The sequence below is a fragment of the Hippoglossus stenolepis genome, chromosome 15, assembly GCF_022539355.2.
Source record: "Hippoglossus stenolepis isolate QCI-W04-F060 chromosome 15, HSTE1.2, whole genome shotgun sequence".
In the NCBI taxonomy this organism is placed as follows: Eukaryota; Metazoa; Chordata; class Actinopteri; order Pleuronectiformes; family Pleuronectidae; genus Hippoglossus; species Hippoglossus stenolepis.
The window spans coordinates 18371495-18395623 of NC_061497.1; the positions used below are offsets into that span (position 1 = coordinate 18371495).

The 24129-nt window shown below is 38.1% G+C and overlaps 4 protein-coding genes and 1 pseudogene across 5 annotated transcripts in view; 1 reads left to right on the top strand and 4 right to left on the bottom strand.

Moving 5' to 3' along the window:
• Positions 1 to 1879: 1879 nt before the first annotated feature.
• Positions 1880 to 6723, top strand: LOC118122491 (annotated as a pseudogene).
• Positions 6724 to 7468: 745 nt separating this feature from the next.
• On the bottom strand, positions 7469 to 8798 carry LOC118121658 (olfactory receptor 2AT4-like). Its single transcript, XM_035177679.1, has one exon. The coding sequence runs from the start codon at positions 8676 to 8678 to the stop codon at positions 7674 to 7676; it is 1005 nt and encodes a 334-aa protein (XP_035033570.1). The 5' UTR covers positions 8679 to 8798; the 3' UTR covers positions 7469 to 7673.
• An 870-nt stretch (positions 8799 to 9668) lies between these two features.
• On the bottom strand, positions 9669 to 11503 carry LOC118121659 (cytochrome c oxidase assembly factor 4 homolog, mitochondrial). 2 transcript variants are annotated; one of them, XM_035177680.2, is made up of 2 exons: positions 11346 to 11503; positions 9669 to 10338 (listed from the first exon to the last, which is right to left on the bottom strand). In XM_035177680.2, exon 2 carries the CDS (start codon positions 10306 to 10308, stop codon positions 10057 to 10059), a length of 252 nt encoding a protein of 83 aa, XP_035033571.1. In that variant the 5' UTR covers positions 10309 to 10338; positions 11346 to 11503; the 3' UTR covers positions 9669 to 10056. The 2 variants fall into 2 exon arrangements, with proteins under 2 accessions (XP_035033571.1, XP_035033572.1); XM_035177681.2 differs by having other exon boundaries at positions 9669 to 10335; positions 11346 to 11501.
• A 5237-nt stretch (positions 11504 to 16740) lies between these two features.
• On the bottom strand, positions 16741 to 17694 carry LOC118122492 (olfactory receptor 502-like). The gene has a single exon (XM_035179211.2). It carries the CDS (start codon positions 17689 to 17691, stop codon positions 16741 to 16743), a length of 951 nt encoding a protein of 316 aa, XP_035035102.1. The 5' UTR covers positions 17692 to 17694.
• Positions 17695 to 23181: 5487 nt separating this feature from the next.
• LOC118121687 (olfactory receptor 2A12-like) overlaps positions 23182 to 24129 on the bottom strand; it is an 8685-nt gene continuing 7737 nt past the window's right edge. Inside the window, exon 2 of the mRNA XM_035177738.2 lies at positions 23182 to 24115. Coding sequence (XP_035033629.2) covers positions 23182 to 24115 — 934 coding nt within the window. The remainder of the gene's footprint in view (positions 24116 to 24129) is intronic.

Below are 24129 nucleotides of genomic sequence, written 5' to 3' on the forward strand. Positions count from 1 at the left end.
TCACAACACGGTGTAAACATGGATCACTGAAGGGTTTACATCATATTTAGTCCAGTTCAAAAAACTCAGTCACAGAATCTCACCTGATTTCCAGGTTGACTTCAACCCTGCGTGACAGCGACTCCTGCAGCAGAAGTGTCTGCAGCAGCTGTTGGACTCTTTGACGGCAGAAAATATACTTTCCTCATCAACCTCCAGAGATTTCTACGTCCAACTGATACAGAGGAAGTCAAAGCCGTTTAATTGAATCCATAGAGAGAAGCGCCAGAGGTCAGATTTGGATTTAACTGGATCAAAACAAACTCCTAATTGTTCTGATCTAAATGATTTGAGATATGACACTGAGTGTTTTATAAAGTGCTATACAACATGATTGTTGTTAGTACTCTTCTTCTTCTTCTTCTTCTTCTTCTTCTTCTTCTTACAAATACCAATAATACAAATAATAATGATAATAATTGGGTTCAAGTATTAAAGACTTGATTTCATATATTTTATTTATAATATGTGAACCACTTTCTTTGGCAACTCTGGTCTTTATCTTTTTATGTAATGATTGGGTTGATTGGTTCCTTTTCCCTTCATCACCACCTTATAACCTTAAGTCATTTAATATCCCTGAACTTAATAATTGACAAAAACTACAAATGTGGAGGTTTGATTCACAAGTTTGTCATTCATATAAATTCAGTATTAAGTCTGAGTCTTTCCTGATCAAACAGCTGAGATCCAGTCCACTTTGACCATGAGCAAAGAAACCGTCCAACCTGCTGAGGACGACCTCTGACCTCCTGTGAAGAAGTGAAGAAGTCAGGAGGTCCACAGTTTCTCTCTTATGCTTGGTCACATGAAATAATGTTGCTTATTTAGATACAAATAAATTTACTCTTCCAACAGCTTCATGAGACACTTTATAAAACTTTGAGAACTTTTTGAGAACTTGGTTTTCACAGTGCAACAGACTCGTCTATTGCATCAAGTTCCCTGAGGATGAATTTCTCATTAAACAGACGATTGTGAGCCAACAAAACGACTCTAATGAGAGAAACGTCACCAGAGAGTCATAGTTAACGACCTTGTCTGAAACAACTGAAGCTTCTTGTGTTTAAACTTCACGCTAATTAATCTCAGTTGCACCTATTAAGAATAAAAACAATTAAAAACTTTAGGGGAACAAGTGGATGTGCACAATAATGTTTTTCTGGAGCTTTCATTATACAGTATGCAAAGTACATTCATTGTTCACCACCGACTTTTGCATTCATCACTACAACTGGAAAAGTAGATTTTAATTTAAGATTCCTATTTGCTTTTATAATTACTCACCCACTTGTATGTGTTTCATGTTCATGTAGCACTGATCTGTAGTTGGCATCGTAACTTACAGAGTCTTTAAAGTCGTTCAATAAATAACAAAGATAATAATAATAATAATAACATCAATAATAATAATAACTAGGGCTACGTTGTAGCACTAACGGGCCCGAGCACAGGCATTTTGAAGCCTGTTGCGGTTAGTGGAGAGAGCGATCAATAGGGCCTCCCACCGTTCAGTGCTCGGGCCCTAATTAGTTGCTTTTAATTGATAAGTGGTTTTATATCATTATAGACAGTAAGATAGATGAAATATTGCTGCCAATTCAGATGTAAAGTAAACCCTCTATAATTACGATAATTGCTCCTATATATATGTTGATATGTATGTATATATGTGCTTTTTTCAAAGTTATAGATCGTGTGTGTGTGTTTTTGTGTTATAGATTCTGTCAGTACATTTCCATAGATATGTTCCCTGCACTAATAGTTTGTTTTAATGGTGTAGTTCATTTGTGCATCGCTCCAGAGAACGAAGTTGCCCTGTGAACTTCAGGAAGCCATAATGAAATGGGAGAAGTTAAAGCCTCCGGAGCCAGATGATCCCATGTGCTGCTGCGAGTGTGATATCTACCAGTACGGATGCTGCTGTGACTGTGAAGATCTGGACGAGGCCTTTAACAGGTTAGAAGAAGTATGACCTTTAATGAGACACAAAAGGGTCACAAGGTGATTTACAGACATCAAATACAATTTAGATGCAATTCTCAATATCATATTTTAGCCATAATTGTTCCAAAAGCTAAAAAAGTACTTGTTCGAATAAAACCATGGAAATAACCATGCATGGTGATTATGACAGATGAGTGACAGCATCAGTTGCAGCAGGTCAGTTTACAGCACCACAGGAAACATTGCACATGGGAGATTTTTTGTGAACAAGCTCAGCTAAAATATCCTTTGGGATAATGGGGGTCACATATCTCTGACTCGGTTATTTTGGGCATCAAGGACTCAAAGGTTTTGGAATCCCTGCTTTAGTACAATAAACTTCAGGCCGAGTGAAGAAATGTCCCAGGGCCCCAGATCCTTCTGAGACTTCATGACTTCATGTTGCAATGTATTTAATCATAAATTCATTTTATTTTATCCATTTATTTATCTTTTTACAGTTTATTTAAAACCAAACACGTGTGACATCACACCAAAGCACAATATTAAAATTACAGGGTCTGACCCTTCTAATAAGAAAACAACATGTGATTTTTCCTCATATCATCTTATTAGTTTGATCAATGAAAGTGTATTAGCATCATTCCTAATTAAGTTTTTTTATTTTCAAGTGTTTGTAACTCTGCCTGAATGTGTGCGCTGCAGGTGGCTGAGACACAAACCCCCTCACAGCGGATGTCACTCTCCTGTTCTCGGGGCCCTGATTGACAACCTGGAGATCTCCATGATCCCGGCCCTGGTGCTGCTGCCTCTGCTGCTCCGAGCCGCAGCGCTGCACTACCTGCTGGGCATCATCGTCCTGACAGCTCTGCCCAGCCTGGTCCTCTGGTACTACTACACCACGCACCGCAAGAGGAGACACCCTCTTCTTCCTCACTCTGGCGCTGTTCTCTCTGGCCTACATGTATTACCTCTTCATCACAGAGATTCTACCGTGTGGGGACGTCAGCCATCTGCAGCTGTGCACTGTGACTGCTGGGATGATCCTCACCATCGGATCTCTCATTCACACCAAGAGAGGCCCAGGGTTTCACACCACCTCCTATCACAGCCAGAGTGAGGAGGTTAACAAGGACTCTACACATCTTAATGGATCCATCCAATCAGCGGCCTCCTCCTCCTCTCCTCCTGCCCTGACAGAAAAGTGGAGCAGATGCTCTGTGTGCAAAACAATGCGACCTCCGGGCCAGACACTGTCGAACCTGTGGATCCTGCGGCGTCTGGACCACCACTGTCTGGTGGGTTGGATTTGATATTATAACATCTTTATACTTCTTTGAATTGTACATTCACACCACATCATGAAAGTGAATATTGAATTATGACAGATTAGATAACTGTCCTGTAATTACACAACAACGTTCATGTCTTAAGCAAAGACTCCTACTGTACCCACTGGTTTCCTCAGGGCCGTGCACAGACATTTTGGGAGCGGGGCTCAAGTGAAAAACTCTTTGCATCCAAAATTGATTTTAAATGGAAACTGCTCCCAGCAAAAATGTCTTGAAATGTAAACTTGAACTAGAAAACTGGTAAACTGGGATCTGTCTCAGGCCAACCAGGAAGACAGGGTGTCTATTTGTTTGTGAGCTTTATCAGACACTTTCCTGAACTGCACACTGCCAAGAACATTAAAGATGATGATGTCAGTTTTATAAATCTCTTTATACCTCATGCACAGTTTCTGAATTGTTTCATTGTCTGCAATAGACTTACAACCTCAAAGACAAAAGAATAAAATGTATATATGATGTTAATCTTCCTGTTTATTATTCACATTTACTTTATAGATATAAACTCCAGAACCAACCATGATATACTGTGAGTATACTGAATCTATTACCACCAAACTAGAATAACCCACATGATAGTCTGACCAGGAAATATTCAATAGTCTTTCAAATGTAAACTTCAAATACTACATCTACTGAGTTATTTTAAATACAGCAGGTATATGGAGCCAACATATCCAGGTCAGCTTGGGTCTCACAGATCTTTGTCTTGTGGGTCTGTGTTGTGTTTGTGTGTTTGTGTGTTTGTGTTGAGGTGTTGCACGATAAACAGCTGTGTCGGACAGGCAAACCACCGCAGTTTCCTGCTGACCCTCTTGGTGTTCATGCTGACCTCTCTGTATGGGATCAGTTTGGTGCTTTGCAGCATCTGTCCCTCGGCAGTATGTCATGACGGCTCTCTTCTACTGCCCCGGTGTCTACAGCCAGTCCAGGTACAGAACTCTATATATCATAAATACATGTTCATGTATCATATCTTCTGTCTCATCCCAACAACTACATCAGAAGTCCACATTGAAAAAGTTTACCAAATTAATATAAACACAAAAATTTACTTTACTTGTTGCTATTAGATAATAGGTATGATATGATGATATTAGTAGAATTTGTAAGGACATATATTCTACTGCCTCATCTTTGATACATTGATGTATTAGAGTCATCAGTATTTGATTGTGGGAAACAGTTAAAAGAAGATTCTATTTGGACACGTTACGTTTCCCTTTTAGTTACTTTTGTACTTTTCGTTACTTGTCGTTACTTTGTAACTTTTCGTTACTTTTAGTTACTTTGTAACTTTTCGTTACTTTTCGTTACTTTGTTACTTTTAGTTACTTTTCGTTACTTTCGTACTTTTAGTTACTTTCGTACTTTTAGTTACTTTTCGTACTTTTAGTTACTTTTCGTTACTTTTAGTTACTTTTAGTTACTTCACGTAACGTAACGTAACGTAAAGTAACGTAAAGTAACGTAACATAACGTACAGTGACGTGACGTAACTAAAAGTACAAAAGTAACTAAAAGTACAAAAGTAACTAAAAGTACAAAAGTAACTAAAAAGTAACTAAAAGTACCAAAGTAACTAAAAAGTAACTAAAAGTACGAAAGTAACTAAAAAGTAACTAAAACTACAAAAGTTACTAAAACTACAAAAGTAACTAAAAAGTAACTAAAAGTACAAAAGTAACTAAAAAGTAACTAAAAGTAACTAAAAGTACAAAAGTAACTAAAAAGTACCTAAAGTAACTAAAAGTAACTAAAAAGTAACTAAAAATCTAAAAGTACAAAAGTAACTAAAAGTACAAAAGTAACTAAAAAGTAACTAAAAGTACGAAAGTATTTAAAAAGTAACTAAAAAGTAACTAAAAGAATCTAAAGGTACGAAAGTAACTAAAAAGTACAAAAGTAACTAAAAAGTAACTAAAAGTACAAAAGTAACTAAAAAGTAACTAAAAGTACAAAAGTAACTAAAAAGTAACTAAAAGTACGAAAGTAACTAAAAGTACGAAAGTAACTAAAAGTACCGAAAGTAACTAAAAGTACGAAAGTAACGAAAAGTACCGAACGTAACGAAAAGGAACGAAAGTAACGAAAAGTAACTGAAAGTACAAAAGTAACTAAAAGTACAAAAGTAACTAAAAGTACGAAAGTAACGAAAAGTTACGAAAAGTAACAAAGTAACGAAAAGTTACAAAGTAACGACAAGTAACGAAAAGTAACTAACAGTAACGAAAAGTTACAAAGTAACGAAAAGTAACGAAAAGTAACGTAACGTAGGTGGCGCTATGACCCTGAACTAATATTAATATATGGATGTGTTCAGGTCAGGATTGTGATCATAGGTCAGTAGTTCGGAGTTGGTTGGATAATGCAGAGTGGATTTACAAAGTACTTCCTGTTTCATGGCGAATCAGTAGGTGGCGCTATGACACTGAGGAAATATTGACACATAGAGCTGTTCAGGCTTGGTCTCTGATCATGAGACAGAAGTTTGGCAGTGATAGGACAATGCACACTGTAGTTATGACAACATCGTCTCCTTTGGCGAAGGATGATCCTTCGCCGCACCTCAATGTTTACACGGTTTGAGGAAATGTCACAATTCTGACCATGATCCAATGACTTGACTGAGCTCTTTTGAGCTGTATATTGTTAAGCAGCCAGGAGCAGTTCATCAAAGTAAAAACATGTCACTTCCTGTAGCCAGCAGGTGGCGCTGTGATTTTAAGTCAAGATTTCTGTGTAGATGTCATCAGGCCGGGACTCTTGTCTTACATGTCTAGTTTGGAACTCGATTGGAACAAATATGTCAGAGATACAGAACCTCATGTTTTGATGGCGTGTAATCAAACTTTGACGCCACGCCACGGTCACACCGTGTGACGAAAAATCGATCTTTGAGTCAGTTTTTATCTCCATCTTGTTTAAATGACACTCATCTCAATATGAAGTTGATCTGATGAAAGCCCTACGACAAGTTCGTCAAAGTAAAAATGTGGAAAATGGCCAATATGGCCACTAAAGTCAAAATGGCGGGCTTCCTGTTGCTTTTTTCCAATTGCACCTCTGACCTTTTTTGTTTGTCTTGTCATGATACACCTGGGCACTTTACACACTTTTTAGTGTTCTGATTCTTTAAACCTGTTTTTTGTTGAGGTTCCATGTTCTCCCTGTGCCTGTGGGGGTTTTCCTCAGTTACTCTGAACGCTGCCCTCAGCTTAAACACAGTAGCAGGTTAAGTGGAGACCCTTAAAGTGCCTGTAGGTGTGAATGTGTGGTTGTTTGTCTCTGTATGTCGGCCCTGAGATGGACTGATGAGCTGTCCAGGATGTATCCTGCCTCTAGTACCCCGACCTCCTGCTCTCATATGACCCTCAATGGATAATGATGAGGAATGAATCAGTTATACAGTAGGTCACCTTCACCAGAAAATGATACTGAAATTAAGTTGGTGAATCATAATATTGAGATATTTGTCTTTTCTTGAATTACAGGAATTACATCGGAGAGCATTTCCTGATTTTACCGAGTCCTAACTCTCTTTTAATTTATTTCGTTGAACATTTTTACACGGCACTGGTATTTATACACTTATTTATTTGACCTGTTTCTTCTAAACCTGATGTCTTATGATCGCTCTGTTTTTAACTTGCTGCCTTTGTAAAGCACTTTGTAAAGTGCCCTATAAATAAAGATCTAACCCTAACCCTTATTATTATTATTATTATTATGTAACCCCTAATGTCTGACCTAACGATACATCAACCCTGTTCAGTTTTATCAGTAAAATTTCTCATCAGTTAAACTCTGCAGTGGTTTGAAATGTGACAAACCTGCAAAATGAATGACAAGATTTTATAATGACATGAGGGGAGTTTCCCTGCAGGGTCAGTCTGCCCAAAACCATCTTCAGTGTGTGTGTGTGTGTGTGTGTGTGAGGAACAGAACCTGGAGGACACTTTGGCAAGCAGAGGGGGATCTGGGATCAAACCGCCGACCGCTTTACCCCCTCAGCCACAGTGTATATGTGGTGCAATCAATGTGTGAAGCATTACTGATGAGCAAAATTATTCTTTTGATAAAATTGTTTTATTAACAGTTATATCACATCTACACAGTAATAAGTCGGATATGTGGGGAAACAAAAGACAGTTTAAATATTATTAAGCTTGATGTTACACGACAGGGGTAAAATGAAACAATTATACATTTATTAATTCATCAGTTGACTCAACACAGCAAAAAGAATATGTTTGCATTATTTCATGCTAAAGTTGTGATTATTATTTGTCATATGATTATACACAGTACAGGCTTTAAACCATTAATCCTAAATTATTGCTGTGTTTTGTTGACCCAACAAGATTTGTTTTTTTGTAGTGTGCTGATTTTATGTTTTCTGATCAGTGCCAGGGCTCTGACTTTTATCTCTTTAGTTTTCAATGAATATACAATAGGATTCACGCAGGGGGGGATGCAGGAGGCCAGTGACAGACTGAGCACACGCTGGTCCGGCTCAATGACTCTCAGAAAAAACCCAATCATGAAAATGACCAGTAGAGGAATGTAAAATATAGTAACAAGGATTAAATGTTCAACACACGTGGCCAAAGCTTTGAATCGACTTCCTAAAGATTTCATCCTGAACACTGTCACCAGGATGCTGATGTACGACAGAAAAATAAAGATCAAGGGAAGTCCGAGGCTCACAAAAGTCATAGCAGAAGCTGCAGACCAGTGCAGGGTGTAGTCATTACAGGCGAGTCTGAACACAGGTGCATAGTCACAGAAGTAGCTGAACACACTGACAGATCTGCAGAAAGACAGTCGGGTCATTATAATGGTTGTAAATGCCGTCACTCCCAGAGCAACACACCACGTCAGGCCGACAATACAAGACATGCTTCGTAGTGTGTTGAACGAGTTCTGACGCAGAGGGAAACATATTGCAATCAACCGGTCATAAGCAAGTATAGCAAGAGCGTACGACTCCAATGAGACACACGTGTAATACACGTACATTTGTACAAAACATAGGTTGAATGGAATGAAGTTATCCTTCATGAGAAATATCTTTATCATGCTGGGAATCGTGCACGTGTTCAGGACCAAATCGATCACTGCCAGGTTGACCACAGCCAGAAACTTTGGAGTGTGTAAGCAACGATTAGAGACAATTACATAGATCACCAAACTGTTGAAGAGAACCGTGACCACGTAGACAAAAGCCAGAAAGATGAAGTAGACGCTGACGGAGGGAATCTTCAGAAATCCAATGATGTAGAAGCCTGGAGGATGAACGATGACAGAGTCGTTTAAAACAGTCCCGGGAAAAGACATATTTGAGCTCCAGAGGCTGAGTGCTGGAGGTCGGCCTCTGTGTGAAGGCTCTTCAGTCTAAAGAACAAGGACATTAACATCTTATTCTACATTAGACCTCAAAAAACCCTTGTGTAATCTCATTACCGTTACATAGAATACATTCATAAAATACATTCAAAAGCAGAAAAATACAAATCTGGCTACTCCATACCCGATTCTCTGTTAATTAAAGGATTGTGCAGCAGCAGCTCTGTCTGATGCTTCATCCACACGCAGAAAATACATCTGACCAGGGAACAGTGGAAGATATATTATGTCCTCATTGATCTCCTGAGATAAAACTCTTATTATTGAGGTTACCTTGATCCATGGAGAGCAGGTTGTTGTTTGCTCCGCCTGAACTTCTCTGGTGCTCAAAATAAACATCCAATCATTGCTCTGAATGATAAAAAGTGAGTTTAAGTATCTCATGACGCCACTTTCAAAAACATGCAAACTTAGCAAAATAAAATATGATACACGCGCTGATATAATACCTGGAGGTTTTAGTCACAGATGAGTCAGACTCACAAAACCTCCGTCTAAATAAGCATCATCATACTTTAAGAAAAGAAACTTGTTGTTCCAGCAAGTTCGCAAACATTGTGATTTCCTCTGGCCAGTGTGACCAACCTGGAAACCTTCTGCTCTTGTTCATATTGTAATACTGCAGATTTACCAACTGTGGGACTAATAAAGGATTAACTTATCTTGTCTTATATTTAAATACATATTATAGTTAATACAAATAAATATCAGATATTTTACATTTTGATAGCCCCACATTTTGTTGCAGAATATTTTAGAAGTCGAGTTTGCAATGGCAATGCAATGTGTCCTCACCATACCTGACTGAGGACATACACTCAAGCCTCAGGTCACCAAGCCAGAAGTGAAAGTGTTTCTTTCTTTCATATCAGTAGAGGTGATCTAAGTTTCACTTGACACCACACAAATACATTAAATGACAAATAGAGTATTATTTTTAATAGATCAATAATTTATGTTGTTTATTCGTAAACACAAAAATAATATTTTTAACTGTTCTGACCAAGATATGTTATGAGTGCAGTACATAACTGAAAAATTAACTTCTTCCAACATGCACATAAACTAATTTAAACTTAAATAAATCAGCATGAAAGTCTGTTGTGATCAACAAATCATATTTATCATTCAGCTCTCCACAACACACCTAAAAATCGGTGCAGTGTTTTCATTCAAAACGTGTGTGTGTCTGTGTGTGTGTGTGTGTGTGTGTGTGTGTGTGTGTGTGTGTGTGTGTGTGTGTGTGTGTGTGTGTGTGTGTGTGTGTGTGTGTGTGTGTGTGTTTGTCTGTCTGTGTGGTTTGGTGAGTTCAGTTGGAAGCAGACTCAGTGGACATTGGCCGCTGCTTCATCAGCTGTTCTTTCCGGGCTTTTTGGAAATCCATCATGCAGTCCTTGAAAGTCTGGACCTGGCTCTGGCACACTCGCCAGTCCTGGTGCTCAGCCATGCACTCCTGCACAGCGTAGTGCAGCTCGGCACATCCAGTCTGGGATATCATCCGATCCACCGGGTCGTCCTCGTCATCATTCCGGCTGCGGTCATGGGGTGAAGGGGACGTCATTCTGCTTCAGAGTGTGGTTTCAGGCCACTGCTGAGGAAAACACACCATGTTACATATAAAGTAGTGATAGTTCGGTTTTATCAACTAACACAAAACAACTACACAACCCTGTAGCTGCTCCTTCACAGTCTTTGCTGTTCTCTTAGCATTGGAATTCATCTTTAAATGTTGTTAAACTCTTTCTTCTTAGCTGCCTTTTTGAGATTATTTTGAGGGATTAAGACACTTAATGAGGCACTGCCATTTTTTATCAGGAATTTATGCTATATTTCTGATTTAATCATATGGTTTTATCTTTTCAGAAGTATTTATAATTTATGTGTGATCTAAAACTTTTCTATGTGACCTTATTACTACTTGCTTTTGTGAAAAATTGGTTTGGTTTTATTGATAGTTAGGTCACTTGTGAATATAAATTTGTACGACATCATTATGCAACAGCAGTTTAGTGTGTAAGTACAGTTTGAAGATATTTGTAGTGCACTTGCGTATTTCAATGTTATGCAACTATACCACGACATCGTAAATATTTAAGATGCAAATAACTTGCAAAAAAGTTTAAATAGAAAGAAAAATGTGATGATGAAATAGTTGAGCAATCGCTTTTTACTATTCTTTTAAATAAAGAATTGAGGCAAAACAAATTTTTGTTAGCGTAGATGTGTTTTCTTATTTTTACTTTACTTGAAGAAAATAACAAATGTTCACTACAGTATTACACAGAGATGGGCGTGTCTACGGTGGCCCTGAGGGTCAAAACACCATTTCACAAAGAACAATATTTTGCAAACAAATTAGAAACAAATTTCAGAAAACACTACGGTTTTTTGACCTTCAGGGCCACCGTACTTTTACCGTCAGGTAACAACACTGATGCTATTTTCATGTTGATTTTGAAAACAGGACTGTTACGTGTAATAGTTAATATGTTTGTAGTGTTGCTATCTTTGCTTCGTTGCTGTAAATATAAAAACACTTTCCCTGTGGTGAAGTGTCAAACTGCAGCAGAAACTCTTATTTATATTCCCATTTCTCACCACAGTCCTGAGTTGAGGATTCTGTCTCTGTGTCGACGGGTCCGTCCACAAACTCACTTCCACTCACAACAGCCTGCACGACTCCACCGTGTTACAGGGGGACACGTTAGAGCGGCGGACCACAGTGCAACCGGAAAATACCTCCGACGGAATCGCGGACAAGAGTTGCGCTGTGTAGAGAGAACTACGGTGGCCGAGAGAGCACAACGCGCTGCTAATTAATAAAACACATTCGCCACGATCATTACATCATCACTGCCGAGCGGATAGAACCCGGGCTGAGCGATGGAGCCTACGCGGAAGTGCAAAAAGCTGCAGTTCACTGAGTGGCCACTTGAGGCTGGCTCCAAGAACGACTCAACTCCCATTGACTCCCATGTTAAACAGCCAGAATTTAGAGCAGAATTTAACATGTTTACAGCCTGGTTCAGAAAACGGTTTTAGTCTTAATCACTAAGTTCTTCCTTCATGACAAATCTACGCGGGGCGATTTTATTTATAACTCACTCGTTTAAATTATACAGAGGTTTGAAATCACGTGTAATTGGGGGGCGTGGTCTCTTGAGTGACAACTGTGGCCGCGTCAACGGACTGTGTCCAGGTGTCACTCAGGAGACCACGCCCCTAGCCGTTAGCGTAGACGGTATGCTAGCCGTTAGCATAGCCTGCATGCTAGCAGGCTGATTCGAGTTGCTGCACTCGACCTCTTCATGGCTTCAGTGCAGTTAATTGCACCAACAGACCGTCTAAGAATCTCCAGTTCTTTCGGTGAGTGAAAATATATTTTAATTTAATTTATATATAATAACCTTAGCACTAATTAGCAGGTATGGTGGCTCACTATGTCTAGCTTGTGAGCTTATGTCGAGCTAAAGCTAATTAGCTTGTGTTAGCCGTTGGCCAACACCTGATGCTGAGTAACGGGCAGTCTCATTAAACCGGTTCGCATTTCTAAACATAGAAGTGTTTCTATGTTTAAAAATGTGGAGAATAAGTTACACAATGTGAACGTTAAAGTTGTGGTCATATAAAATTGCTTTTGTCATGTGTAAGCGTGGTCACAGGAATAACAACTTAAGAGTTTGTTATTGAGGCTAACCCTATTTGTTAATGTTAATGCTATTTACATCTGGCAAGGGTATATAATAGTAATTCTTATTATATATACATAATACTATATATAATTATATAATTATATATAGTAATTATCATTATAATGGGTATATATATATAATATTAGTTTTACTGGATGATGTGTCATTATGTGTGGTTTCAGTGAATACTTTGTGTGTTGCATTCAGTCTTTAATTGTCCACTTTCACACTCACTTAAACTTATGTCACCTGTGTGTTACAAACGTGAATGTGGCATGTTTTAGTAACTATTTGAACATGAAATAACTTCAAATATAAGTGAAAGAAATAGGGCCATAATAACACAAAAAGAGGGAATGTAACAGATGGATTATGTGAACTGTGATATCTACAAAGAGTGAAGTTATTGACATTTTATTGTTTGCATATAAATAGGTCTAGGAAGAAGGTAACCTAACAGATATATTATTTTATGTTGTTTTTTGTGTGTGTAGATTTCCTCAAGGTGATCCTGAGAGGCTAGACCTGTGGATGCTCAAGATGAAGAGACAGAACTGGACTCCGCAGAAGAATTCTCATCTCTGCAGTGAACACTTTGAGAGACAACACTTGAGCATTAACACCAGGGTACACAGAAATGTTTTAATAACTTCTGAGAAAACAAGCAACTTGATGGTTTAAATTGATCAATCAATCAATCAATCAATCATTCAATCAATCAATCAATCAATTTTATTTGTATAGATCATAAATACAAATCACAATTTGTCTCATAGGGCTGAACAGGGGGTGAAATCATCTGCCCTTAACCAGAGTAAGGAAAAACTACACCAAAAAAACTCTATTAACAGGGGAAAAAGAACGTAGAAACCTCAGAGAGAGCCACATGTGAGGGATCCCTCTCCCAGGACGGACAGAAGTGCAATAGATGTCGCGTGTAAAGGAGAACATCAGCAAGATAAGGATATTTACAACATTGATTCGAATAAACAGTTTGTAGCATAATGGAAAGTGCATGAATTGAGGAGTTATTGTCAGTAATGGTAGAGTGTCTGAGTAGGCATATTGTATATCAAGCAGTCTTATTGTAATCATAGTCCACGATCAGCTGCCACCACGATCAGGATCCACCATCACGATCGGATCCACCATAATCCATCGTCAGGATCCACCATCGGCTGCCACCTCAATCATGGTCCACCACCACCATTAAGTGTTGATCATAATACAAAATATTTATTGCATTACATTACAATACATTTAATGTCTAAATGAAGACTTTACCAATAACCCAACAAGATAACTTTTTTCTTTGCCAATTTTCACATTTCATAGCATTTAATGGAAAGATCCTGTACCAATTTTTTTTCTAGCCCACATACCATAATGTTTGTGACATTTTGTTTCTCCAAGTGACACAGCCAAAGTTAGTCTAAGTAATCTTTCAAAGTAATTATTAATATTTACGTAGCAACTACAATTTTTATCTACAGAGCTTTAACACGGATGCCTTTTTTATCAATTTGCAGTTACTGCGCAATAACATAATCATTTTATGTTACTTTTTTTAGGGAAGGGCTCGCCTGAAGGACACCGCTGTGCCTACCATTTTCTCACACTCCAAGGAGAAAGAGGACAACCCAGCGGGAGAGGAACTCATATTGTTAGGTATGAATAAGCAGTTAAGTGACATTGCTATTTCTATTGGAAATAGCACGAAAGAGGTTGCAGATGTAGACAATGGCAGTAGTAGCAAAAATCTTACTGCCAACAGGGCAATGTTGCTATGATGGCAGACACACCTGAACAGGCTTTTGTTACTCAAAATGACTTTATATACAGTCTATGGATGAAAAATAAGGTGCAGTTATTGTGTTTAACTGAGGTACTACTGTGCTGTAGTTCCTCATCAGAAATGTATTTTGGATAAGGTCGATCTAAAGGTTCATTTCACCACACTGAGGACACAGGCCTCCAGGCCTCAACTTAAACGTGTTGTTCTTTATGTTCGTTAAAACTAGGAAAATAAAGACTATGAGTCTGACATGTAGAGAAAATAACTAAAGTAGCCAGAGGAAATTTGCCTTTGTCTTCAGACTTTTAGAAAGGTGTAACTTAAATTAAATGGCAGCCTCTCAAATCAGTCTGCACCCACATGTATCTTTGTATATTTTAATTGTTTTTTATCACTAGTGGGTACAACTGAGACTAATTAGTCTGAAGTTTATACAGTAAAAGGTTTGTTTGTTAATGACAAGATCATTAACCAAAACTCTCCAGTGATATCAACACAAATTGAGCTCATTAGACGTTAAGTTTTCATTCACTATGTGACCTGTTTAATTCTAAATGCATCCTCAGGGAACATTATGCAATAGGGTGATCAACTTAACCTTTGAACAACTATGTTTGCAACTTATGCAGCTCAGATTTCTGATGCAATAGAAGTAATAATAATAAACTTTATTTGTATAGCACCTTTCATTCAAGAAATGCTGCTCAAAGTGCTTCACATACAATATAGATACAAATTTTAAACATGTTAAAATGTACGTCAAATAAAAAGAGAACAGATTTTATGAAACAGTAGAACATGTTAAAATAACATTGTAGTGGCTATTGTCAAAAGATAATTCTGTCAAAATAAAGTTAACAAAAAGCCACTGAGGCATCAGTTCAGTTGGGTTGATTTATTTTTCCTGTTCAAAAGCAAAGATATACATGTGCTTCTCCTCGTGCTTTGGTAAATCAAAAAGAGAAATGTTGGAAAATAATCTGGGTCATCAAACTCCTTGTTGACTGGATCACTGTAATGGACTTTTTACAGGCCTCCCGAGGAAAACAGTGAATATCAGAGAAGCTAGTTCAGTGAATGTCTTTAAATTTGATCACTTTCTTTCTTTTCTGCTTTTATGCATTTTAAATTTTTTTTAACATGATTTATTTTTCTTTTTTATCCCTTTTTCTTTTAAATGTCATCTGAACATGTTCTTATGTTTATTATCTGTTCTCTTCTAAAAGTACATTTTATTTAAACACGTCTAATGAGCTCAATTTGTGTTGATATCACTGGAGAGTTTTGGTTAATTACCTTGTCTTTAACAAACAAACCTTTTACTGTATAAACTTCAGACTAATCTCACTTTTACCCACTAGTGATAAAAACAATTAAACTATACAGAGATACATGTGGGTGAAGATTGTTTTTGTTTTTGTGAGGCTGCCATTTAATTTAAGTTACACCTATACTTTCTAAGAGTCTGAAGATTTCCTCTGGCCATGTTTTTTTTTTTTTCAACCGAATGAGAGGTTTACGCTCAAACCTGCAGCTTCTGCTTTGTTTTATAAATTATAGGCTTCTCAAAGGCCTTAAAACACCAACGTCCATTCAGACGTTAAACTTAATTATCCACTGGTTGCTATAGATTCATTTTTAGGCAAGTGCCTGTCTTTAGATATAGATGTTATTTTATTTTCAGTCTCTCGGTCACTTCATGAAAAGGGAACATACAATAATGCATTTGAATTATTTCTAATTCTCCTGGAGCGCTGCATCAAACTGGACAAACAAAGTGTTCCTATCCAAACAGTCTATATTCATAAATCAATCCTGAATTTATAGAAATGCACTTTTAAATTTGTATACATGTACAGCTTAAATTTGAGTATAATAACAAAGGACAGTTTACTGTACGTATCTGAGCCTAAATAGAGTTAATTTCTCAACATATGTCGGACTCATAGTCTTTATTTTCCTAGTTTTAACGAACATAAAGAACAACACGTTTAAGTTACAACTACAGCACACAGGCTTAAAATCTCTGGTAGTACCTCAGTTAAACACAATACCTGCACCTTATGTTTCATCACATCATGTTTAATTTTGAAAGTGTGAGCTACAGTAAGAGAAAGTTTAGAAGTGGTCAGAACAGTCAAATGTGCAAATATCATTACATTCAAATGCAATCATGTGTTCGTTACTTCATGTCTAAATAAGTCAGCTATATAGTGTTAAAAATGACTTCGGACATGTATTTTATTCAATCTCATATTTGTCTGTTACACATGCTGAGGAGTTAGAGAAACAATCGAAAATCAAAAAAACACGCTCAGAAAAAGTCTCTCTCACCCTCAAACACACACACACACACACACACACACACACACACACACACACACACACACACACACACACACACACACACACACACACACACACACACACACACACACACACACACACACACACACACACACCCTCCACTCGCTGATTCAGGATGGGAAAGGTAGCTGTCAAGGGTTTAAAAAGGGTTTATTTTCACTCTCCACACCAGAGCCACAATTCTAGTTTTGATCTCCTTTGTTTTCAATGAGTAGACAATGGGATTAATGCAGGGGGGGATACAAGCTGCGAGCGACAGGCTGAGCACTCGCTGGTCTGGATCAATAGATCCTATAAAGAGCCCAATTAAGTAAATGCTGAATATAGGAGCATAAAAAATAAGCACAAGAATGAGGTGCTCAATGCAAGTGGTGAGAGCTTTCATCCTGCTGCTCACTGACTTCATCTTGAACACGGTCACAAGGATGCTGACGTAGGACAGAAATATAAAAGTTAAGGGGCCTAACAGATTCATCATAGAAGCTGAAGCTGCGGCCCACTGCAGTGAGTAATCATTGCAGGCGAGTCTAAACACCGGCGCATAGTCACAGAAGTAGCTGAACACTCTGACAGATCCGCAGAAAGACAGTCGAGTCATGATAGAAGTGCTGTACGAAAGCAATCCTGCGCAGTAAACCCAAGTCAGACTGACAATGCAAAACATGATTGGCCGTGTGTTTAAAATGTTCTGCTTCAGAGGGAAGCAAATTGCAATCAACCTGTCGTAGGCTAGTATAGCGAGCGCAAAAGACTCCAGAGACGCACTGAAATAGTGAACAAACATTTGCACCAGACAGAGGTTGAAGGGAACAAAATTGTCCTTAAACAGAAACGTCTTGATCATACTGGGAATCGTGCTCGTGTTCAATATCACATCAATTACTGCGAGGTTGACGACTGCTAAAAACTTAGGGGTGTGTAAGTTCTCGTCAAGAGCGACTATGCACATCAATAACACATTGAACACGACTGTGACCAAATAGACAAATGCTAGAAAGACGATGTAGACACTGATGTAGGGAAACGTCAGGAATCCGATGACATAGAAGCCTGGAGGATGAATGATGGCAGAGTCATTTAAAAGAGACATAGTTGAGCTCCTCCTCTGGACCACAGCGTGAAATCTCTCAAGTCTGAATGAGAGGAAAACATGACATCTGAACACCGAGTGCATTAGTCCTTCCAATCACATACTTCAAAACAAACCTATAAACATATGCATTTTGAAAACGTTTCACATTTTGTTATGATTTGAACACGGGACAAAATACGAATTTACTGTTGCCGCACCTGGTCTGTTGCAGATCACTGTGCACAGTGGGACTCCATATGATGCAGACACCATCAGTAGCAGCCACTGACTGTCTGCACGTCTGACTTGTGCTCAGTAGAAAATATACCCTCTTCACTTCTCTCCCGAGGAATCATTCAACCTTCTAATTAAGAATTACAAGGACGAAATAAAAGATTCATCCAATGAGAGTCACCCAAACAAACTTCTCATGATGTTTTTCTGAAACTAAGCAATTCAACTTATAATCTCAACAGCAAACTATTCAAAGTGTAATAAAAACCATTCAAACCTACTCAGCGAGGTTTGGAACAGAAATGTAAAGCTCATGTATCAGATTTTAAACATCAATATAGCAGCCAACAGCTATTTTCTAACTGATTATAGTGGAGTTATGGTTTCCGCTCTGTGACTGTGTGGCCACCAGTCAATGGGCTACACATGGCACAGTGCTAACAATGCCAGCCATGCTACCTAGCACGTAGGCCCACTGAGAGTCTCACTCAGAGGTTCAGCACCTGGACAGGAACCTGCTGGATGTGTCAGATCTAGTTTACCAGTCTGCATAGCAGCTATCTGGATTTAGCTTTTTAGGTTTCTGAATTTGATTCAGTTGTGCTTCTGGTTGTTGCAACTTTTACTGGGTTTTGTAACACTTTGTAGACTGTGTAGTTGTGCGGCTTAGAACAGAAATTAAGGATGGAGGTTTGATCAAATGCAGCATTTATTAATGATAATAATGGCTTGAATTTATATAGCGCCTTTCAAGAAACCCAAGGACGCTTTACATATGTCCGTGGAGACAATAGAGAAAAGAAAAGGAAGTCATCGCACAAAACAGGATAGAAATACATAGGACTAATGGCAGGGTGGAGCATTAACTGAGGCCAAAAGCCTTAGTGAACAGGTGGTGTTTGAGTAGTTTTTTGAAGCTGTCCAGAGATGTAGCTCTGAGGATATCGGCGGGGAGAGAGTTCCAGAGGGTGGGGGCTGCGACACAGAAGTCTCTGTGTCCAAAAGTTCCCAGTTTGGTGGATGAGGTTTGTTCTGAGATGCTGGTGCTACTCTGACATCTTGACCCCGTTCCAATCACATATGGTCAGCTCTGAGTACCAGTGGGAATGTGAAAACAACAACAACAACAACAAGACCCCTCCAAACTTTGCATAAACTTCAAGTGTATGAAGTGACTTAACAACAAGATATAATGACATTGGCAATGAACAGTTTAACCCCAGGGGACATTCACCAACATAGGACATGGTGACCCCAGACAAAAGGATTCTCTGACTCCTGGGAACCTGCTAATGAGCCTTATTTGTGATGTCATTACCAAAGGATGCTGGTTAATGACCTTTCATGTAACAAACACACTTTTAACTGTTTAGATTTAAGCCTAATTAATCTCATCTACATCCATTAGGAGGTTTGCAATTATAACCGGAGTCATCTCTTCTCTGAACGGCCGCCACACACCCCTGATACCCTCTCCAAAGTCCCTTCTCTGTAATTGGTGGGTTAAGTGTGACAAACAATGAACTTTAGGTGCCATTAAACTTCAGATTGTTTGCACAATTCTTTGCTGCATAGACAAAGTTCTGCAGAAACAGAGGCTAAATTAATGTGTTTCACTGGAGACTGTCCTGGCAGCTCATAAAACATCGAGAAGATACTTTTGTGCAACATCAGATTATTTCTAAACAACTTTAAAGAATCTCCTTGTAATGATGTTCGGAAAAATTTTAGTTTTAGGTTTTTTAAAGTGAGGTTTATTTGAGCTTTCAGAAATGTCAACAGTATTGGATGTTGATCAGCTGGCTGATATATGAACCGCTCAATATGGATCAATATCTGAACTGATACTTGTCCAGAATATTGTATCTGTGCATTTCTACAAATAACATGGCTTCCTGTGTAATGTATATTCACAACATGTTACGTCAGCTCCTTTTGGTCGTCAATAACTCTTTACCACCAACCTTGTGCATTCATACAATGAAGTACTACGAGGTTATATGAATATGAGCCTATAATAAATGTTATAGTGTCGAGTGTTTTCAGTAACAGTGTTAAACAGTGTTGAAAACATTTCTTTTAAATTCCTAATTTTTATTTTGACAGGTAGTTGTGATAAACTGGACCTGTTGTTTTTTTAGAGGGTTGAGGAGGATTTGAAAATTCATGAGGCAGGATTCATGAGAACAGAGCAAACAAGAATAATGTTGTAATATAAGGATATTTAGTTCATGACAAAATTAGTTTATCCTTTATAAAGTGTAAACCGTTAAAATTAGAGGATTTTTCATGTGAATCAGTAAAAATTATTATTTAGTACCAACATAGCCGGCTGGTCCTTTTGGCAGTATAGCCCACTCCTAGGGCCCGGAAAGTGTCAACTATGGAAGCCCATTTCTGCCACTGTGCTGAAAAAAATAATTATCCTGGAAGTCATTATAATGAGAAACTTTCTCAAAATTGCACTTACTATCTCATAATTATAACTTAGTACCTCATAATTATGATTTAGTATCTCATAATTAGAATTAAGATACTGACTGAGGCTGGGTGCAGCAGAGCAGGGAAGTCATGGTTAAGAGACAGTGAACCAGGTTAAGTAAAGATAAGGTTTGGTCATGTGATTCCTTCAAAACCACAACAAATTTCACGATTTGTGAATCTGCTAAATCATAATTATGAGAGAGTACTTCATAATTATGAGATGATTAGTCATAATTATAAGAGGCTAAGTCATAATTATGAGATGCTAAGTCATTATTATGAGATGCTAAGCCATTATTATGAGATGCTAAGTCATTATTATGAGATGCTAAGTCATAATTATAAGATGCTAAGTCATTATTATGAGATGCTAAGTCATTATTATGAGATACTAAGTCATAATTATAAGATGCTAAGTCATTATTATGAGAGGCTAAGTCATAATTATAAGATGCTAAATCATAATTATGAGATGCTGAGTCATTATTTTGAGAAAGTTTCTAATCATAATGTCTGACAGGATCTTTATTTTTGTCATCACAGTGGCGGAAATGGACTTCCATAGTTCTAAGTGTGAGTGATTAGAAAACATCAGAGGAGCAGAGTCACTTGTTGACCAGCGGAGTCATGCACCTCAGTGCAGTGGGGCTGCTAAGGGGGGGGCTAAGCGGGGGCCACCTTGAAAGAGTAAAGGCTATAATCAGAGTTTGTCCTTTGAAGCCTTAGGTGCAGCACACAAGTCTAAAGTGAATGAATGTGAAATCAGTGTGGAGAGCACTGACCACTGTGATAGACTTACTGTTGTAGTCTGATTTTTGAATTGAAAACCTTATTTTGTAAATTACAGCACACGTGTGATGACAGTAACAGTCTATAATGCTTTTTAAAGCACTTTCTAAATATGAAGGGAGTTCATATTTGTCTGACTGATTTTATTAACTAGCAGCCATGTGCAGTAATACAGAAAATTGTGGATGTGATACATTGAGATGCATCGAGAGTTGTTTGGAGTTCAGAAGTCTTGACTGTCGGGACAGATTTTGCTCAGAGGGGTAGTTCACCGAAAACTTAAAATTATATCATTCTCTACTCACCACTATGTCGATGGTGTGGTGGGTGAAGTGTTTGAGTCCACAAAATACTTTTGTAGTTTCTTGGGTAGTACATTTTAGCATGTTTTTATTTGTATCTATATTGTATGTGAAGCACTTTGAGCAGCATTTCTTGTATGAAAGGTGCTATACAAATAAAGTTTATTATTATTACTTCTGTTGCATCAGAAATCTGAGCTGCATAAGTTGTTCAAAGGTTAAGTTGATCACCCTATTGCATAATGTTCCCTGAGGATGCATTTAGAATTAAACAGGTCACATAGTGAATGAAAACTAAACACGTCTAATGAGCTCAATTTGTGTTGATATCACTGGAGAGTTTTGGTTAATTACCTTGTCTTTAACAAACAAACCTTTTACTGTATAAACTTCAGACTAATTAGTCTCAGTTGTACCCACTAGTGATAAAAACAATTAAAATATACAGAGATACATGTGGGTGCAGACTGATTTTGTTTTTGTGAGGCTGCCATTTAATTTAAGTTACACCTATACTTTCTAAGAGTCTGAAGACAAAGGCAAATTTCCTCTGGCCATGTTTTTTTTTTTTGTGTTCCAAAAAAGCTCAAGCTTGCAGCTTCTGTTTTGTTTTATAAATTATAGGCTTCTCAAAGGCCTTAAAACACCAACATCCATTCAGACTTTAAACTTAATTATCCACTGGTTGCTATAGATTCATTTTAGGCAAGGGACTGTCTTGAGATATAGATGTTATTTTATTTTCAGTCTCTCGGTCACTTCATGAAAAGGGAACATACAATAATGCATTTTAATTATTTCTAATTCTCCTGGAGCGCTGCATCAAACTGAACAAAGTGTTCCTATCCAAACAGTCTATATTCATCAATCAATCCTGAGTTTATAGAAATGCACTTTTAAATTTGTATACATGTACAGCTTAAATTTGAGTATAATAACAAAGGACAGTTTACTGTACGTATCTGAGCCTAAATAGAGTTAATTTCTCAACATATGTCGGACTCGTAGTCTTTATTTTCCTAGTTTTAACGAACATAAAGAACAACACGTTTAAGTTAAGGCCTGGAGGCCTGTGTCCTCAGTGTGGTGATGTGAATCTTTGGATCGACCTTATGTTAATATACCAAATACATTTCTGATGAGGAACAACTACAGCACACAGGCTTAAAATCTCTGCAAGTACCTCAGTTAAACACAATACCTGCACCTTATGTTTCATCACATCATGTTTAATTTTGAAAGTGTGAGCTACAGTAAGAGAAAGTTTAGAAGTGGTCAGAACAGTCAAATGTGCAAATATCATTACATTCAAATGCAATCATGTGTTCGTTACTTCATGTCTAAATAAGTCAGCTATATAGTGTTAAAAATGACTTCGGACATGTGTTTTATTCACTTGATAAAATTGACAACTGTTAATGTAATAACAGAATATTGAAAACAATATTCTGAAAAACATTATTAAATCATAATAATCTCATATTTGTCTGTGACACATGCTGATGAGTTAGAGAAACAATCGAAAAAAGAAAAAAAAAACATGCTCAGAAAAGTCTCTCTCACCCTCAAACCCACACACACACGCACACGCACACACACACACACACACACACACACACACACACACACACACACACACACACACACACACACACACACACACCCTCCACTCGTTGATTCAGGATGGAAAAGGTAGCTGTCAAGGGTTTATTTTCACTCTCCACACCAGAGCCACAATTCTGGTTTTGATCTCCTTTGTTTTCAATGAGTAGACAATGGGATTAATGCAGGGGGGGATACAAGAGGCGAGCGACAGGCTGAGCACTCGCTGGTCTGGATCAACAGATCGTATAAAGAGCCCAACTATGTAAATGCTGAATATAGGAACATAATAAATACCCACAAGAATGAGGTGCTCAATGCAAGTGGTGAGAGCTTTTATCCTGCTGCTCACTGACTTCATCTTGAACACGGTCACAAGGATGCTGACGTAGGACAGAAATATAAAAGTTAAGGGGCCAAACAGATTCATCATAGAAGCTGAAGCTGCGGCCCACTGCAGTGAGTAATCATTGCAGGCGAGTCTAAACACCGGCGCATAGTCACAGAAGTAGCTGAACACTCTGACAGATCCGCAGAAAGACAGTCGAGTCATGATAGAAGTGCTGTACGAAAGCAATCCTGCGCAGTAAACCCAAGTCAGACTGACAATGCAAAACATGATTGGCCGTGTGTTTAAAATGTTCTGCTTCAGAGGGAAGCAAATTGCAATCAACCTGTCGTAGGCGAGTATAGCGAGCGCGTAAGACTCCAGAGACGCACTGGTATAGTGAACAAACATTTGCACCAGACAGAGGTTGAAGGGAACAAAATTGTCCTTAAACAGAAACGTCTTGATCATACTGGGAATCGTGCTCGTGTTCAATATCACATCAATTACTGCGAGGTTGACGACTGCTAAAAACTTAGGGGTGTGTAAGTTCTCGTCAAGAGCGACTATGCACATCAATAACACATTGAACACGACTGTGACCAAATAGACAAATGCTAGAAAGATGATGTAGACACTGATGTTGGGAAACGTCTGGAATCCGATGACATAGAAGCCTGGAGGATGAATGATGGCAGAGTCATTTAAAAGAGACAT